Source organism: Anoplopoma fimbria, chromosome 1 (assembly GCF_027596085.1).
Source record: "Anoplopoma fimbria isolate UVic2021 breed Golden Eagle Sablefish chromosome 1, Afim_UVic_2022, whole genome shotgun sequence".
In the NCBI taxonomy this organism is placed as follows: Eukaryota; Metazoa; Chordata; class Actinopteri; order Perciformes; family Anoplopomatidae; genus Anoplopoma; species Anoplopoma fimbria.
In genome coordinates this window covers 7,327,287-7,347,747 of record NC_072449.1, presented here as the reverse complement: position 1 = coordinate 7,347,747, position 20,461 = coordinate 7,327,287, and the positions used below count along the sequence as shown (strand labels likewise).

The window sequence follows — 20,461 nt, the reverse complement described above, 5'->3', positions numbered from 1 at the left end:
AGGCAACAGATCTCATTAGCATCAGGTTTACAGTGTTTGAATGAGTGTTTTTAGTAGAAAGTTTAATAACAGTAATTTGTATTTTGCAATTCAACATTTCCAGGAAGCTCAGTGTTTAGTCAAATATCATAATGTAGGAAACCCTTCTAAGTAACCCTTAATTGCCCTTATTGCTGCCTGTGAGAGATGTTTAGATTTGTCGAGGGGTAGCCTCTACACGACTGTTAGTAATAACTTCTAAATTTCACTTGACCTACCTCATAACCTCCAAGTTATTTCTCCCATGATTGTTTAGCCACGAGGGCCAGAGCCTATTAAGCAGTTTACTGGCAGAAACAACACAGTCAGTTCCTCGCTGATGATGGCGAACTATTGCTAAGAACCGGGGTAGCTGCTGCTTACATTGTGTGTTTTCTCTTTGGATACAGTGAATCACCGTGCTTATTTCTGAATATCTGTGGAAAGTACCTGCTATAATAAGCAGGCTTTTCTGCAGTTTGTTGACTTGCTGCAGTTGAGAGTCACGCAATAGGGGCAACAGTAATGACCACACAGGAGGGAAGAGCTGTGAATGTAAGAAAGTATGTGAGAAAGAAAGAACAGCAGAAACTGACGCTTGTGGTCAAGGAAGTTGACCCTTAGTGCTATTTTCTCATGAAAAAGTGAGGGATGAAGTACTGCTGGCCTGAGTTGCAAGTGTGTGTGCCTGGGAGAATATTTTTCTCTTTACTAATTTCTGCCCTTTTATGTTAGTCACATCTGATTCATGAATAATGATGTATAATTGTTTGGAGTCAAACGTCAAACTTCATGCATGTTTTTTATGTAATGTAAAACAGTTTTAAATGAATCTATATTATAAGGACAACATTTAGAAACGCAGTTGTGAAAACTTGTAAGATAATGCACATAATACATGTATAATGTTGCTTAAAATGTAAAATTGCCTGACAGTCAAAGCAAGAAAGCTTGTTGCATAGTACGTGTGTGTGCATGTGTGAGCGCATGTGTGTGTGTGTGTGTGTGTGTGTGTGTGTGTGTGTGTGTGTGTGTGTGTGTGTGTGTGTGTGTGTGTGTGTGTGTGTGTGTGTGTGTGTGTATAACCCAGACAGCAGGGAGAAAGAGAAGTGGTCTTTTCACTAACGTTGATTGGAAGCAGATGTTGGCGAAAGTCAAGACAGAGGAGAAAATGTTTCGGAAAATTCTCAGGGCTCAGCCTTCTCTTTCTGGGCCCTGGCCCAGGCAGCCAATCACCACGCAGCACCCACTGGTCTTAGGGTTGAAAGAAGGACTCCGATTGGACGGAGATTCAAACGTGGGCGTTCGGGAGCAGATGTCCTGGGAAAGTTGCTGAATCCCAGTCGACTCACAGAGAGAGAAAAGGGAAAACATTTGCTTGTTCAACTGGACAGTGACCAAAACCTGTTTCAGTCCAGCTGAACTCTCTCTCCCTCTCCTTCTCTCTCTCTCTCTCTCGTAAAGCTTGGACAAACACCCTCTCTGTATGCCCCAGATATACATTTAGTCCTTTATATTTCAAATGAATTAGTGTTTAAATGAATACTGATTTAATTGGCTCAAAAAAGGAAACAAAGAATAATATTTGGTTGACTTAAGGACCTCTTCTGTCTTCTTTCATCTAGTTTGGAGACGGTGAGAAGAATGCGGCTGATAGCCTCCACACCTTTGCCGTCCCCCACCACTCATCTCCTCCATGCCTCTGCCCCTCTAAACCCTCCACTCCTCCTTTGCCCCTTATCACCCGCTAACCTTCACCCTTCCGTATTCAGCCTTCGATTCAGCTTCTCATCTCTATTCGTCTCCATCCCCAAACCCCCTCCCCCCTGCTCCTCCCCCATCATCAGCAACCTGATTCAGTCACACTCTAGTTCACACGCGGCCTCACCTGCACACAAAGCCCCATCTCACTCTTTCATTGTGCCAGTCTATTGCCTATTCACAGCAACAGCGCAGCACAAATCAATCATCTTTCCTAATGGAAAGTCCACATTAACATGAGAGGACACTCCATTTCCGTCCCAGAATGCCAGGTCGACTGGTACCCGAGCTCCAGCCGATGAAGATCCGGGGGCCTGCGGGCACTCTCATTTCAGGTGGGATAGCAAGGTGATGCCGTTAGGTCCAAGGGTGGCTCCAGGAGTCAATGGTGTATTAACTGAGGATGCGACAACGGCAATAAAAATGCAAATTACCAGCCAAAGCAGAGGATGGCCTGGATCTGCCCTTCATAAGCCTGGATAATACAGTCGCTACACCTGCCAAGACATGTGGTTCAACACATCTCAGACACAACAATACAAGGAATGAAAGGGGGCGAGGAACAGGAGAAAATATGACAATCACTGAGACCATAGGTGCTGTAGCTTAAAAATGTGTAGTTATATCTGTGACAGCCATTACTGGTTTGTCAAATGTTATGTTTAATTTGTTTTAGAAATGAATATAGATTCTTAATCCTATGCAGAAATCTCCACCAGTTTTTAAGTTTGTGTAGCTAGAGCATCTCAGTCACTTGTGATGGGGTTTCTTGATGGCAAACAGCTGATATTTGTGGAAGTAAACAAGCGAAAACCAAAAACTAAAAAAAATATTGTCCACTAATTTTAGAGAGCAAATGCCCTGAAAAGCTTGTCTGCTTTTTTCATGACATTTCACACAGCTATCTGAAATCTAAATCTATATTAACCCTCTTTGTCATATATGTAGGTAAAGGTGAAAGCACTGGCCAAAAGCAGGGATATCTGTGTGTAAAATAAAAGTGATACTCGAGGTAAAATTAGATTTTGTTGCTACAGAGAAATTTCCAAACTCCCAAATGTTTAATAGATGCGATTTTTACTGAGGTTGGATGTGCAGGTTACCTGACTTTTTTTTCTCCCTCTATTCTGATAACAAAAGCTTTTCAGCAGCAGTGAGCCAGTGACACTCTTAGGATAATATTTGTTCACATTTTCTGATAGAAAGGTGGACCAAAATGCAAGTCACCAGGCCGGCATGTAAAATGAACAAAAGGCAAGCTACAATAGTAAAAAAAAAAACTAAAACGCTGGAAACAAAACACTAAATTGAGGGAGAAGGCTGAGGCAACAAGAAAAACATCCCAAAAAAAACAAAACTGAGAACAAACTGATGGGACCAAAGGAACAGCAGTAGCAAAATGAGACAACCTGCCACTGAAAGAGGTGAAGCACACGGACTAAATACACAAGGAGAGCAGGCTGATTAGACACAGGAGGATCAAATCACAAAGGCGGGAAAACACACAAAGACAGGATACCAACACTTTTTGCCAATAACTTCACCCACTTATCTACTTTAGTCTAATGATTCAAAACTAAAAGCCTGTGTGTTTTGCCTGCTAAACTCTGACATTGAAACACCACATTAATTATCAATCACCTGCACCCAGTAAGAACCTGTGAAAACACCTGTAATCAGTTAGATCCCTTTGAAATCAGAGCGTTAACACTCCAAACAGGTTTCAGTTTTGCTCCTCTTTGTGTGCAACAATTGAGGTCAATTTTGGAGAGAGACTTAGAGCACTGTGATTGCATTACACTGTATCTTGTTTACAGTGTAATACAGTAACAATGGTCATGTCATCTTCACTTAAAGCCATTATGTCTGATACTGTTATGAGTATATGAGTATTAGGGAACAAACCCAAATGCAATTGTGTTATGCAAAGTCTATATTTACGGCTGTGGCACATGAGGTAGAGCGCTTGACCCACAACCACAAGGTCGGTGGTTTGAACCCCTCTACAGGCAACATGCCGAGGTGTCCTTGAGCGAGACACCTAACCCCAAAAATTGCTCCCCGGGCGCTTCATTGCAGCCCACTGCTCCTCCGGGATGGGTCAAATGCAGAGAACCGAATTTCCCCATTGTGGGACTAATAAAGGCTTAATTATTATTATTATTTAAAGCGTGCTACAAATGAAAGTACAAGATTCTAGATAATATACTTAGCACATCAGTGTGAAGTTTGCACTTGGAGGGAGCTATTTATTTGGTGTTTGTGTGTAAAGCTGTAATGCAAAATATATGTGTTTTAGAAGAATGTATACAGTTTTGCTTTTGCAAGAGATATAGGATATTTAGCATTTTGGGTTTATGTTCTTTGTGTGTCGAGTTTTGACAAGGACAGTTAAAATATATTGTTTTAGTAATTGCAAAACAAACTGCAAAAGAGACAAATGACAAACTCAAACTATCCCAGTTCACTAGAGACCCTATAGAGTTATGGCAATAGATCAAATAAGCAGAAGACAATTCACCTCTATCAACTCTTAACTCTGTGCTATCTTTCCTTCTCTCTCTCTCTCTCTCTCCATAAAATCTATGAGAAGGGTCATATTTTAGAGGACACGTTGGATCAAACTCTGTTTAAGTTAGTCCCTGGACACCAGTGGAGTCCATACTGGCCCTAACAAACCCAACCATGAGGGATAATAGGACATGAATACATCCCCAGGCAACTGTGTCTTAAATTGGCCCATCAGGGCTCTTAGGGACTCATTGGTCATATTTCACAACTTCTCTGCGTAATGGAACCACTGAGTCGGTCTCTTGTGCGTCACAGGGATTCTCTTTCTACAAAGAGGATTGTTATTTAGGACAGCAAGGATGGATATAGTTGTGTATCATCTTTATCATGGCAGAAGGTCACCTAGGTTTTAGATCAAAAGAATGTAGACTCTTAAAGCATAATGACTGAAGTTAAAAGCTGACAGAGATTTTGCAGTAAAACATTCTAGACTGTGTGATAATGTGCCCCCCATTGTTAGAGTTTTGTATCTATTAATGTCCCTTGAATTAATTACGCTGCACAACATTTACTTTGGAGCCAGAGGACGATCAGGCTTTAGTTCAGTGTCATTAGTACCAGTTCTGCTTGACTGATCTTTACAATTCATTTAGATTGCGTAAGCTTAGGAAAGATTTACTGAATCTATTACAAATTACTGGATCACAAAACATGTGCTGCTTACTGCCACAGTATTCAGTATTTAGAATTTGCAAAGACTGATTCTTTGATTTTGCACAGCCACAGTTTTGTCTATTATTTTATTTCAGCGCCGCTAATTAAGACTTGATCCGAGGCAAAGGACACGCTGTGTGCACGTCTGCAAGCAATGGTGACTGACAGCTCCGCTACTGAGCTTGAAATATTGAAATAGTTTTACAAACTGCTGTCGATTTAAGAAAAGAGATTAGTAATTCATCGACAAAAAAATCTAATAACTGGTGCTTTGTACCGATCTTCAATCACAGACAATTTGCTCTGCTGCAGCTGTCACTCATTGTTTATAAATCAGTTTCCATTCCCTCCTCTCGTATTTTGAACCCAAAAGTCATTCCATTCTGTCAATTTCTGCCCAATAAAAAGTACAGACAAGTGCTATTCGATCGATGAACAGCTAAAAGGTGCTAACTAAAGTAACTGCATGATGTTCTTGTCTTCCTCTACTCATATAGTACCGTGGTAATTTAAGAGTGGACACAGTATACTGTGACATGAACGCCTTAATCGCTCCTTGAATGATACTATAAACTACATAAAACTATATCCTTTTGAAAGCTGGTGTAGTTTTAGAGTGTCTCTTGAGAAGTAAGTATAAAAAGAGGAATTTACTTAAGATCATGTGCAGTACATAACATGCATACACTGTTAATGTGATAATAGCTTCTGCTTAAAATGGGTTGTGTGCCAGCATGGAGAACCCTACAGACGAACAGACCAAATACTCATCAGTATCATTTGAACACACAAAATCCTGTTCCATACAAACATCCTTCAATGCAACAGATTTATGATTCAGGTTTAATCCAGAGGGCATTTATGATGACTAATTGATTTCACCTGATAAATTCACTCCAGAGGCTCAAGGTTTTATTGCAATACAGCTAGTATTTCCCAACTCCATGGCTACACCAGTGCATCATTTAATCTCCCGCTGTCTTTCTCAGTCATGTTAAGACTCCCAGCAGTAGACAGATGTAGCTTGGTAAGGCGCTTTAGATAAATATTTAGGTTTGAAATCTGACAAACGGGCCGCATTCCAGCGTCAAGAGAGCTGTGAGCTGCTGCCTCTCCTGACTTCTTGTCAGAAATCATCCGACGTCTTTCTCGTGACTGCCAGGTGTGACAGTTCTCGCTCTCTGCACAGACTTCCTCTTCTCTTTATGTCTCTCTCTGCTGTCTTTCACTTTTAAACACCTCTTTAAATCAGTGGAGGGCTGTCTTTGAAGGAGGCACAGAGGAGAAGCGGAGGGGGGGGAGCAAAGTGTGGCTGCATGAGCGAGCCAGCTCTGTGTCTGGGTTTGGATGTGGAATAAGCAGGTATGAATGGTATCATAATGGTTTTTGGTTTTGTTCCAGGTCTGTTTGAACGTACGCTGCCTTGGCATGTATTTAAAAAACCTGCCTAGCGATCCCGTCTGGTCTGGATCACGAGCCCAGTCGAAGCGAGGGAGGTGGAACAGGAGAAGAACCACCTGTGTGACCTCGGCCTGCCCTCCGCCAAGAACACCACCGACAGGTCCAACAGGAGAATATGGCTCTGATTTTAACACTTTCGTGTTTGCTTTTGGGGTTACTTTTGAAATATGTAAAATCTGTCATGTATGTACAGTCTATTCTAGTTTTATGTGATTTATACAGATATGAGATATATGAGTCTTATTTGATTCAGCATTGTATATTTTCACATTGCTTTGTACATTTTAAAACATCACGTTTATGTCAATCGACCCAAATGCACATTTCTAAAATGATGTTTACTTTTAAAATATTTTCTCTTGAGACCCGTTTCTACATCCAGATTTCCTAAAACGGAAAAACAGTCTCCTGGACCTGTTCTTTTGGCCGTACTGCTAGTCTGCTGCAGCGGGGCCAAACAGCTGTGCAGTTTGGGGCAGCAGGCCACGGCCCTGTATGTTTTCTATCTACAGCGGAATTTATATGAGCCCGGGGTTACAAGCACATGAATGGGCCCCAGTGTGCTGGTTCTGTTTTGACGTCACCTCATCAGTGCGCATGGGACACACTCGTTAAAACTGTGACACTCCACGGCCCGCATGGATTTCAAAAGGAACTAGGCCTCCCTTTGAAGGAGCGGAGTGTGGTGGTTTGAACAATAGACAGATTTGTCTGACTAATTTGAGCAACGTTGAGTTACGGCTTGTTGTAGAATCAACTGTTAATTGTTAATCTATCAATAAATTACTAAATGTATGTATGTGTGTAAGTATATATTTGTCTATCAACAACAAAATTCAGTTTAGAATTTCTTCTATCTGTTCAGAGTCTCTCAGTGATTTAATTCTACTAGTTCAGTAAAATGTGTTCTGACTCTTAATGTTGCACTCTATCAAACAGCTGATGCATTAGTAACACTTTTTCAACATCACATCTTAGATCACACCATTTCCTGCAGAATAATACAACAGCACAATGTTGCCATACAAAACTGTGACATTTACTACAATGACTATGTTCATAAATAGTATGGCCAAGTTAGTATATTATAATAACATAATAGCAGTACTTCTACTCAGTTTAATAAAAAATAATGGGTATTCATGATTCAAAGCAGTAACACCACACAGAGTATGAAATCTTTGTTCACATATATTTTATAACATTTTGAAGTACATTAAGTACATTTTAGAAATAGAAGCTACAGTTTATAAAACCTTTCCAGCAGAAATCATTGATGGGCCAGCATCAGCCTATTTTCTCTAGCAGACAGGTCTATTTTCTATATAAAAAAGAATACAAAACAAAAACAAATCGCTACATTATTTTGTCCTGCGCTACCTTTATATTCCCATGAAAGCACCAGCTGTCTGCGTCTCTTGTCTTTTTATAAAATATAAATTATTGAAAAATATTCAAATGTTTGTGAACTAAATACAATAGAAATGATCTCATAACAAAAATACAGAGACACTATAAAATATACAAAACAAAAAGAAAAACAACAACACAACATTCAAAAAAAATAAAAAAAAAGGTTTTCCTTCTGAATCCATTCTGAGATATGCATATGCCACAAACTACTGGTGTGTATACACTTGCCTGACTAAGGTTCATTAATACATAAGACCTGCAGTAGATTGAAATCTGTGACATTGAACAATAGAATATTTTCCTGACAAAATAAATTTAAAATACCTACATTTTAGGAAACAGAATGTTTTCTATTAACACATTAATCTTGTGACGCCAACCATACAGATATTATTACCATGTGTGTGGGGGGGGAAAAAGATCACTTTTTCCAGGGCATTGACAACCATTACAATTATGTTTTAAAAATCTGTAAAGTTCTCTAATATAAAACACTGACAACAGTAAAAGTAACCTGAACAAAAACAAAGATAACAGTGCTTTGAAACCTTGACATCAACATGCAGAGAATAATGAGAGTACTGTGCAGCTTATTACTAATTCATTTGTCTAATTGGTTGTGTCAGATGACGAACATGGGTGAGGGTTTGTGAGTCAGTGCTTGATGATGGCGGGCAAGTTTGTTGCTAATCCAACAAAATGGACGTATCCAGCATCTCTTTTCTACAGATCAGCGAAGGCGTTCCTCTTTGTCCTAAAGCTTGTGTGCTTTCCAACAAATTACCAAAAGATCTAAGATAAGTCAACACTTTCCAAAAGTGTGAGAAAACTCTGGTCCCTGTCTTCTGACATGGTGGACGATACCCGAAGCACCGAGTCCAAAGACCTCACAAGGGTTTTGGTTATTATTCCTGCTTTGTCTCTTGCTTATTTGTGTATTCTGGGTCTCAATAAAGCATTATGAAATACAATCTGTACAAATAGACATCTCAAAAAGCTATTTTCATCCATATGGGTAACATTCGGCCACTGTAAACAATAACATTGTATTCTAAGATGATATTCCACTTTGGCATTTCCCATAAGGCCAGTGTGCAGCCACCGTTCCCACTGTTGAAAGGAAACCGCTGCCAATTTGGTCAAATGTAACCAGTGAAGCTTTATACATGCTGCACAGGTATGGATGGATTCGTACATGAGTTACTCACTATGAACTGAATATTGTTTTTCCTCACAGATAAGTAAAACACAAACACAGAAATTAAATAGAAATGTCTGCCACTAGTCCTAAATGCCTCTATTTGCAATGAGGTTTCAGCTGCATCCAACAACAATGGCAGTGGAAAAATGAAGAACACAACAATCTTCCAAGCAGCGCCAACTTGCATCTCTTCTGTCAGTCTTTCTCCATCAGACCTTACAACTGATCATCACCTGCAGTATCCACAGATTCCTTTCAGTCACCTTCATCTATCTCACCAAACTTCCGGTTCTTTCTAATCGACCTTTCTTCTATTGCCTGACCCTTTTTTTCCCCCTACACTGTACCTCCACAATACACTGCAGCTGCGTCCTCATGGTCCAAAATGTATTGAATAAGAAAAGAAAAAAAATCTGACATTCTTAGGATTTTGTAAAATCACGCCCTCAACTATTTCACTTGTGATTTTATTGTATAGACAGACAGACAGGAGACTATTCAAACACTTCTAAAGAAACACCAACATGGACAGTGAACCGACAAATTATGCATCTAATCTGCACATTAAACAACTCTTCTTACCAAAGACTCCTGAATTCCCCCAAGTGGATTGTCTACAGTTTGCTAATACTGGTGGTATATGCAAAAATGCATAAGTTTCACAATATGTGTCTCTAACAAAGGTGGCAAACATGTAAGTAATGGTGAAAGCGTCAGTTTCAAAAGCAACGGCTACTTTCAGTTGTCTGTCTGTCAAAAGCTCTTGCTATGAGTAATGTCACCATGTCCTCAAACCCGACAACGCACAGGGCCAGTGTCTATAGTGTTGTGTGATACCGAATCAGCACATTTCAGTTAAAGGCTCCCGGAGAACAGGACAGATAAACGTGGCATCTAATGTTTGGTTTCCACTGTTATACCGTCACTGAAAACTTAAGAAAAATACTCTTTCCAATATATGCCTGTTAGGTTTACATTGGGTGTTCTCAACATCAATAATATAATACTGGCGGAAGCATACGCTCCTCAAACAACAAATTAAAAAAAATACTTTTTGGTCCAAGCTGAATATTCTCTTTGCCAATGAGAGACACTGAGCACTTATGTAAAGATGTCTTTATACCTTTCTTAGTTTGGTTTTTTACATTTTTGGCAATCCCCTTTTTTTTCCCCTCTTAGCGGGAATGTTCCGCCTGCTCTAACCCAACAATGAAATTAATCTATAATTTCTCTCTCAGTTATCTCAGACTTTCCGTCTTGGTCCTCTAATCCCCTTTACTGTGCTACTTAGGCAGAACGGAACCTGAACTCTACCCGATAGTTCCCAATCTGCCTCGAGCTGCTAAATAATACCGGTACATAACCACACATACGCACTGCTCACACACACACATGCGCTCACACACACATCTCAAATGCAACAGGGTATGAATACAGGCTTTTGACTTGTGCCTTCTTTTTAAAACATTGGTCTGAGAGACAGGAGCTTGAAGTTGACAAAGACCACAGTTAGTCATTAAAAACATTTTTTGGTCCCCAAAAAAAAACGGTTTACAGACTCTATCAAAATATTTAAGACCACTTTATGAGCCCCAGTCCATGTGTCTCCTAAAACTTTTCGTCTTCACTTCCCGTTTTTTCGTCTCTGCTTTCACTCGTCCGTATCGGGCTTTACGTCCAACATTGCATGGAGCTCCTCGGGAGTGTACCCCAGCAGGCTTTTTAAGTCACAGACAAAGCGGTAGACGTAGCGCTTCCCCGATGTCTTGTGGATGATGTTCTTGTCGTAGTAGTAGCGTAGGCCACGGCTCAGCTTCTCGTAGTTCATCTTGGGCTTGTTTTTCCTCTTGCCCCATCGCCGAGCAACCTAAAACAACACGAGAAATATGCGGTGTCAAGATTTGTCATTAACGATAAAAAGAATATGTAAAAAATGGCTTCAAATCAAAGCCAAACCTTTTTTTATTATATTTGGTAATATCTGAGAATGTTATCATTGACATTTCAAGTGCCAAAAAAAATAACTTTTGCTATTTCTAAGACATTTTGAAAATAAATACTATTGATGCAAACCAGCAACCCTTTCCAAAAGATTAATGTAGCAAAACAAGGCACGTAGAACGTTATTTTTTTTTTTTTTTTTAAAGGCAGCAGACATTTTGTTCATCTGGCCAACTACTTAGGACCTCCCAGCACGTGTACCAGTGACCAGCGGGGTCACGACCTCTCACCTCATCTGGGTCAGAAAGCTTGAACTCCCAGCCGTCCCCTGTCCAGCTGATGAAGGACTGGCAAGACTTGTCGGTCAGAAGCTCCAGGAGAAACTGCCACAGCTGGATAGGGCCGCTGCCTGCAGGACAGATGGGGGAGGGAGAGAAAGTGTGGATTTAAAAACAAGCTATTTACACTGAGGAAACACAGGTTGGTGTCTGGACTTAACTAAATAGGGCTAATGTTAGGGCAAAGATAAGAAGATCCAGACTAAATTCTCAAGTTCTGTAGTCCTATTATTAGTTCAACGCTCCAAGTACTGTATTATAGATAAGAATACATTGAATATATGGTGTGTTGAGTGGTAAAACACATTTTTGGAAAGAGGAAGACTTCCAGTTTAAGAGTTTAAAAAAGTAAGAGACATTGCATTAAACAACGCAAAGTCTATATTCTGTTAATGCACTGCAAGGACGGGAGTAAGACAAGAGTGAAAATCCTTGAAAAGTTAAAAGGTGTCTTGACAGTGAATACTTTGCTACGCATGATGTATGTGTTAAATATGCATGCCAATGTATTCACTTATGTCTGAAGAGGGACAAAGTAAACCTTCTAATGTGGGTCAGACTGGAGTACAGCCGTGGAACTAAACGTCCTCCTAAATACAACAGTCCCTTTCATTATATATTCCCTTGTCTGGCAGTTGCCCTGTGCAGTATGTGAATCTAGAGTCTGTGTCTGTATGAGTTCCATACTGATGAAATCACTGGTTTAAAAATAAAAAGGGGCTGCGTGTAGACTTCAGCAACATATCTCAGTGATCTGAATGCAGACTGTGTGTGAGAAAGAGAGTGGTTGATAAGTCATCTGTAATGTTGCAATGGATTCATCAATAAAGAGTAATATAATAAACTCTTAAAGTGAATTTGTTAGCTATTACAACAGCTTATTAGATATCGTGGAAAAAGAAGGAGGGAAGAGGAACAAAGATAACCAAAAAAAAAAAAGGACTCGTCTCTGAACTAGATTCAAGGCAGCGTACTTTGATCTTGTGGTTTTTCAGCATATACACGCAACCACCCACTTTTGAGGCTTGCAAGTTGAAATCACACCTGCCTGTGCAGCACACCGCCTCAGCAAAATTAAAGCTACGCAAAAGTCACCTCTCTCGAGCCTCAGAAAAAACAAATGTGCCCCTTAAACAACGCGAGCAAAAAGCTTTCAGGGAAACAGACGTGTGGGTTGAGCACTTGAAATGGTGCACGCGATGCCTTCTTCACTCCTGCAAGGATTTGGAGAAGGTGCATTACAACGGCCGCCAAGACTTTGGAAAAATAAGTGGCTGTGCAACACTGAGTCTCTTTCAGACAGAGAGCTTCGACTCGCATTCCAAAAGTCTGCTACTGTAATAGCGAGCCCACATAAGGGTGACACAGTGCCCGTTTACCAGCCCTCTCTGCTCTCACGCCAGAATGTAGGCGACCCTTTGACAAAAAGAAAAAAAAAAAAAGTTTCCAAAAATATGCACAATGGGCCTCATTGAAAAAGTACAGTGTGGCAAAAGGGGGTGGGTGTGGTGGGGGCTCGCATTCGAAACAGAGTTAAGTATCTCACCCAAGTATGATAAATGAGTCCAAAGCATATGCGGCCACAGCAAGAATGCTGGGTGGTGATTGGAGCTGCAACTATGGATTAATGTTTGGATTATTTTTTTTGTAAATGTAAAATAATGATAAAAAAGGGTTTTTCTGATCAGGGTTCTCATCTTTGAAAAGGTGAATCCAAGTAATACTTCGTGTTTTAACTTTGTACAATGAATCAATATTTTTACCAATAATTACCACATGACTACATCTAGTGGCAATGCCAATAAAGGACCTCCGTGTTCATTTGTATGTTTGTACTTTTGAGAAAGCCAAGTCTCATGATTCAGATTGAGAGTTCACTGTGTTGTAAGGCTGCCTGATGTTACTGTAGACAGAGGTGCAAATGGCAAATTGTCACAGGAAACCGCTGAGATGACAACTGGAGCTTCACTTATCTCTCTGCAGCCTTATCGGGCTCTCTGTCAAGTGTCACCTGTCACCTCCCGTGACTGGGACAGGAAGCCGAGCAGAGCAAGCTGTCATAAACATCAATTTTTGGAATCTTACAAATTCTTCTTGTACTTTTTCTTTGGTTGAGGTTTTTCTCGCTAGCTCCTTCTTTCTTTGTGTATTCCTTCCACCCACACATATGCGCATGGGCACACACACATATACACACACTCAAATAATGCTACCATCTTTGAAGGACTACACTCTCTTTTTGCGCTGCTCCTAATAACAGCTTGGACTCCAAGGTGCTTGACATTTTTGTCTTTCAGGAAAATTAGGGTATTTTAGTGTGATTTATTTTTTTATCCCCCATCTTCCTTCCTCCATCTCCCTTTTTCCCATCTTGTAAAAGCTCAGAGGAAGCACATTCTCCTCTGTGCGAGTACATTACTATGCATTAGGCTGGGAACACTCGGCAGGCTTTCACACATGAGCTCTTTGGAGTCATTTATGCTGTCGTAACAACTGATACATGTCAGACGTCAAGATCGAAGCGGTAAATGGAGCCAGAAAGCTGTGGGCTACATTTGAAAAGGTTTTGAAAGAAGATATCTCCTCATGCTCAGGTTTACAGTTTGATAGAATACAAATTAATGTCAAAGCTTATTTCATAAAAGGTGCATGTTGTGATAGCTTGTTTAAAACCTCCACATCAAACTAGCAGGAATCTAAAAAGGTATATGAATCTCTTGGCTTTTTTCAGCTGATTTATTTTCAGATTCTTGGTTCAGTCCACTTTTGTCAAAGACAGTGCAGGGAGCAACTCATCCTCTAATGGTCACTAGAGGGGCTTTTAGACTGTGTCTTACTCCTCATCATTTGATTATATGTGCATTACGACATCTTTCCAACATCATTACGAATGAATGACTCATTGTTCTACCAGCGGCTTTTGAACTAATAGCCATACAGATGACCAATTAACTTGTGCATACCAACCTTAGGACAGTCTGTTGAGATCAGATGTATGCATTGTTAGTGACATTGAGACATTTCTGTGGATTTCCCCCTTTTTCCAATGCTGGCAATCTTGCAGTCTTGTGACTACAATTTAAACATGGCTGAAAAAGTCCCAAACACGATGGCGCTAAGAGGTAATACGACGCTCCTCACAATCCAATTCGAAGCAGCTGTGTACGTCTTAAAGAGTTGAGCTAAACCTTTGACTCATGGATACAAATATGTATTTTCTTATGCAACACATTGTTAGGAAAGTATTGTTTTCATGTGTGTTGTTAAAAGTAGTAACAGTAGTTGTTTTTTTTCATGCCCCTTTTTCAGACCAAAAACCATAACGGGATGCTGAAACTGTGCATTCGCTTTTAGAAGAGTTTGCAGATATCTCCACGTCTTATAGAACTTGGAGAACATACGTGAGCCGCCTCTTTCAGCGTGTACGAGTATGAAGATGCCTCTTGAGATGAAAGAGATTTTTTTTTTCTCTGGTTTTATGTGCAGGTATAATTCTATGTTTCACCATTGCGTTGCTAGGACGACCTGGAAAAAAATAGGTTGAGATGCGGGCTGCAGATAACAAGGAGGTGGATGAGAAGTGAAGACAGAACAAAAGAGTGAGAGACATAGAGAGAGAGAGAGAGAGAGAGAGAGAGAGAGAGAGAGAGAGAAAAAAAAAGAAGAAGAAGAAGAAGGTACGAGCGAAATCTGTTTTGCTTCCTGTAATGTCCATGACTTGGAGTTTGTTTTTTTCACTTTTGGCCTAAAAGCAGTACATTAAGGCACCTCCACATCTGGGGGCAGAACATGTGTGATACAGCTGCACTAAATCTTTATCTTAAGAACTGATGGAAGGAACTAAATATTATTTTTCGATACGTTTTGAGAATACTTTATCCAAATACAGGAAAAAAAATGCATAACTATAAACACCAATATAATCTTTTACTGTAACGAAGCAACTATATTTAAATATAATAATATGATGATTTAAAAATAAATAATACAGTTCTACATTCCATTTATGTGTAGCAGTATCACAACCCTGGAATCTTGCCGGCTTACTGGCACACCGAAATGGAACAGAGCTCTGATTCATTTTATTGGTTACCCTGTGATTTCCCTGCTGTGACATTTTAAAAATGTCTGCTGTAAAACGGTCTGTAAAATGCTGCAGCACTCTTTTAGAGGTAGGACTGTATATGAAATTATAGTGTATAAACTATGACCTGCAGACATCTCTTACCTGTGTATCCTGCCAGTGCTGCTGCTGGGATGACGGGTTTATCCTTGCTGAGGTCTGAGCGCTCCCTCACATAGTCTTTGAAAGTGCCCTTGGGCTTGTGGCTATGCAGGGCGGTGGGGTAGTCTTCTGAGTCGAAGCTGTCGTACGACGGTACCCTCTGCAGGCTGCTGAATGAGGACTGGCTGCTCCATGACTGGGTCAACCGGTCACAGCTCTCGAAGCTCTCGATGCTCTCGAAGGAGTCCTGGCCGCCGAGCTTACCTAAGAGGGAAGGGCGGGTGGAAAAGGCAAGACAAGGAGAAATAAAGTTGTTAGAGAGGTTCAAACTGTACATTTTATAGCAAATCACATTTTTAAAAGTCTTTAATAAAGCCTGAATTTGCATAATGTAAGACTCTCCTTTCTGCTTTTTCCTCTAAGACATTTCTAAGAATAGATGTGTAGCTTTTTTTTTCTCCCAAAGTGATACTTCAATGCATGCGAATGATAATTGAAATTTTCTGTCGATTTTAACAAATGAGCAAAATGTATGAAAGTGTCATAACAACACCTTAACAGTAAACCAAGCCCTCTCTCACTGTGCTGTATTATTCAGTAGGGTGCCACGTCTTTCTCCATTTCACACCTCATTTCCCTTTTACAACCACCATATGGATTTGACTTTAAACGGAAGACAATCACACAAATTGCATTGCTATTTTTAGCCTTGGTGAAAGATAAGAAGAGCCCTTTCAATGACGAGTCATTATCTAATGACAGATAATGCAGCACCCTCGATTGATGCTAAAAATCTTCAACTGCTGAAATTGAAGCCACATGTGGATATCAGCGGTGCAACCATACTTTCCCACGTTGGGGGAAAACAACACCATGCTCAAAAGCTAAGTGTGATGCATGAGGATCGGACCTCATACCTTGTAGGCAAATGCACGAGGATTGCATAGTTTGCATGGCACATGCTATTCATTTGTACAGCTGGGGATTTGTGAGAAGAGAATCCTAGCTTTATGGCTAATAATGTAAACCACGCTGCTGATTCCTCTGTAAACTATCGCTGGGAGAGAAAACAGGCCTGCACATTCAAGCAAACTGTTTCATGAGAAAACCCCACGCTTGCTAGACGGGGATGACACCTCTATCTCCTTACCTAGAAGTCGAGGAAAAGAGGCCAACAGAAAAAAAAAAAAAAAAAAAAAAAAAAAAAAAAAGAAACGTTCTTGAAGGTTACACTTGAACTGTTTTACATAAAGGACGGCAGGCAAGAAGAGAACACGCTGTGGCTTTGGTTCGTGTATCACACTGACAAAAACAATAGAGTTCTCTTTTTTTTCCCAACCCAGTCTAGAGTGTTGAGGCAGGTTTGCTTCAACCGCAAACCAACCAGAGGGCCTGCTTTTCTTCTCTTCTATTACATGAACGCTGATGTGGCATGACAAGTTTCTGGTAGCCTCAGCACAATCACACGCACACAGACACCCCCACAAAAAACATTTACATGCACACGCACACGCACGCGCATGCACTTGTGGACACATTTATCACAACACTCGATCCAAACAGTGTGTTGATAAAAACAGAAATGCAGCACATTCGTCACCGCGATGCTCTGCTTAAATGTAACTATGTAGCCCTTGTGTTTAGCGTGCGACCCCTCACCTCTGCTGAGGCGTCCCACACACATGTTGTCGGGGGATACCACCTCCTGCTTGACGGTGAAGTAGTCCCCTTGCAGCGGGTTGAGGGGCGTGTCCCGTAGGATGACAGCGGGGTATTCACTCTCGTACTTGAGCGTCAGCAGTTCCTCCGAGCTGATGGGATGGAGTGTCTGGTAGGACTCTGTGATGAAGCCGGGCTCTGAGTATTCAGAAGGAGGGACACATTGAGCATGCTCAACACCGTAGCCTGGAGAGACAAAGGGAAATGAGTTTGGATGGAAAGCAGAGACGGAGAGAGCGAGGAGCAGAGCAGAGTAGGGGAGATCAATCTTAGGAGAGCCGAGTCATTATCCGTCTTGTGCGGAACTGATGGACGAACGCTTAGTGTGCGAGTAGTCCATCGCAAAACACAGCCCTGAGTGCATAAGATGAGTACCAGTCAATAGTTTGGACACACCTTCTCATTCAACTACTTTGAAGAATCTAAAATATAAAACATATTCTGGTTTGTTGAGCATTTGTTTGTTTACCACATAATTCCATATGTGTTCATTCATAGTTTGGATGTCTTCAATATTAATCTACAATGTAGAACAAAAATTTAAATAAAGAAAAATCATTGAATGAGAAGGTGTGTCCAAACTTTTGACTGGTACTGTACCTGACTTTAGCAAAACTGATAATGGTTCCATATTGTTTTCTAAGATATGTGGTCAATGCAGGCGTTTTACTATCTATCTAAATGAAAATGTATAATGGGAAAAGATCCCTTTTTTCTAACACTAAGTTCCCCAAACTCTTTTATTCACAACGCTAAACCACTCCTCTTTTATTCCCCCCCATTCATATGGCACCGATCTTGTGCTATTACAGAGTGATTGACTGCGAGTGTGATGAGTACTTACTGACAAAGTAGTCTGAGGTATAACGGGATTCCTGGAAGTTGGAGGTCAGTCCATTGATGGGGTAATGCTTTGCATCCTCTTCATGAAAAATGGATAAGAGAATGAGCGTCAGTGACCTCGCCATTGATTTCATGTATCGTGTAACTGCATCCAGCATTATCAAAAATTAATGACCCTGAGCTAAATTGCGTCTTCCTCTGTGGCTCCTGTTACTATAGCAAATGCCAAACAGTGTCCTAAATCGGTGCAAGCAATGATAACACCCTGTGTGGTGTGCCATTTCTCACATCCTGTAGGTGAAATAAACAATTTGCAGTTCTAAAACTGTCTATAACAATAACAATCCCAAAATATGTCTTCAGACCAATGTGGCCCTTACCTTTCTGAAGCATTTCTAGATGTTCCCAGAGGATGTCACCCACAAAGTCAGGTGCCATGTCCAGGAAGCGCTCCTTCCCCATCGCACACAGGCTGGCTCCGTTTATGCAGAACTTGTCAAAGTCGACATTTTTCAGACTGAACTCGTTGACTGTCCACGTTAGCCACGCAGCCACATGGTTTTCTGTCCACTGTCTGGGATCTGTAAAGGGTTACAATTGGTGATTGTTCTAATAAACTGTTCATTGTTTTGTGCATTTTGCTGAATTCCTTCTGTTAAAATCACGAGTATTCACTTTCAAAAACAAACATGTACTCAGCAGTGTTAATGAGAAGCCCAAATAATAGTTTGCGGATAGAGTGCGATACAGATGCTGAGAGTCCAGCTCTTTCCAAACAGCTTGAAGAGGCTCTGTGGTCGGCTTCCAGTCAAGAAGCTAACTCGTTATTTCACTGTCTGTCTCTGTGTCTTGATTCTCTGGATGCCGCAGTCAGACAGTCTGCCCGGACGGAAAAATGTATGTAATATAAGGGCCATTTCTGGAATAACTGGGTGTCTCCTTGTTTTTGAGTCCTTCTAAGAGATGCCTTCACTGAATGACCCAAAGCAGGCTATAATGTGAAATGATCCAGTGAATGTGCATGTCTGACAAAAGACCAAAAACACGTTCTGAGGGCTCATGCGTTTAACTTCCCCGATGAAAATGTTAACAGGGGCCTAATAAGAACACAAGCAGCTGACAGGTTTACCTTTGGGAATACCCAGCCTCTGCTGTTCCTTTGTGAAGCCACTGAAGGTGGCCTTCAGAGCCTGTGACATCATCTCTTTACTTCCTGGAGTTAGCAGGGGGACATCTCCACACTCCGGATCTGCCAATAACAAATTAAACAGAAAATAAATTATGCTATTATAGCAATTATGAATATACTAATATCATACACTGCTTTAATTATTATTGACAACTTACAATGCATCCTGTATTATATTTCATGCAGACAAATGTAACTGATTGAGAAATTAAATTGAGACAGAGAAGGGGGGTGCAAAAGAGAGACTTGTGAACACACACACACACACACACACACACACACACACACACACACACACACACACACACACACACACACACACACACACACACACACACAGACACAAACACAGTTGTATCTGACCGTGATCAACAACATGGCTAAACAATTACGTCCTGTCTAGACAGACACTGTCCCTGCATCACATCCAATCTATTTAAACCAAGACCCGTCACACCGTCGCATCTGAACTGTTTACAAACAGATGTAACACTGCATGTGCACTATTTTTTCCACATGTGCATGTTTCAGAAAGCGTGAATAGCAAATAGTGGAAACAATGTTTGGCAGTTTTTAAACAGAATTTAGTGCATGATGAGCTGGGACAGTTTAGAGAATGGCTTCAACCACTTCATTATTTTACAAATGTTTCTTGTATCCGAGTCCTATGGCAAAAATGACTCATCTGGCCATCTGCATTAAAATAAACACACAAAAGTTTACTTGCAAATACTACAAACACAAACAGCTCTTCTACCCGCCACTTCCTGGGTGGGAGAGCTGCGCCTGGTGCCCATCACTGACACCACGACCCCTGCTAGCCCCCCTACCATGCGGCCCTTACACAGTGGGGCTTACTGTCACCGGACCAAGCATGGGGTCACACATTCTGAGAGGTCATGGGTCGAGGGATGAGGTGATGATGTCACTGCTGCTGCTGCTGGCGGGGGGGGGGTAGGATACTTTTTTTTTGGCGGGGGGGGGGTTGGGCTGTCTTGAGGGTCTCTGTCACACACTGGGCTTACTGTTCTCTGCTCACAGCCAGTGGGCACCCAGTGGGGAACAGAGCTCCCTTTGATGGCTTTAAACAGTGCCTGATGACTCGCACTCATCTAATTAGATTGAAC

At 41.0% G+C, this 20,461-nt stretch overlaps 1 protein-coding gene across 4 annotated transcripts in view; it reads right to left on the bottom strand.

The window, feature by feature from the left end:
* Positions 1-7,643: 7,643 nt before the first annotated feature.
* The window catches only part of ets1 (v-ets avian erythroblastosis virus E26 oncogene homolog 1), a 37,981-nt gene continuing 25,163 nt past the window's right edge, over positions 7,644-20,461 (bottom strand). For 3 of the 4 annotated variants that reach the window (XM_054599358.1, XM_054599365.1, XM_054599380.1), the window contains 7 exons: positions 19,275-19,394; positions 18,526-18,726; positions 18,147-18,224; positions 17,243-17,488; positions 15,587-15,847; positions 11,311-11,429; positions 7,644-10,946 (listed from right to left, as the gene is read on the bottom strand). In XM_054599358.1, coding sequence (XP_054455333.1) covers positions 10,731-10,946; positions 11,311-11,429; positions 15,587-15,847; positions 17,243-17,488; positions 18,147-18,224; positions 18,526-18,726; positions 19,275-19,394 — 1,241 coding nt within the window. In that variant the 3' untranslated portion in view covers positions 7,644-10,730. The remainder of the gene's footprint in view (positions 10,947-11,310; positions 11,430-15,586; positions 15,848-17,242; positions 17,489-18,146; positions 18,225-18,525; positions 18,727-19,274; positions 19,395-20,461) is intronic. The other variant, XM_054599372.1, reaches the window with a different exon arrangement.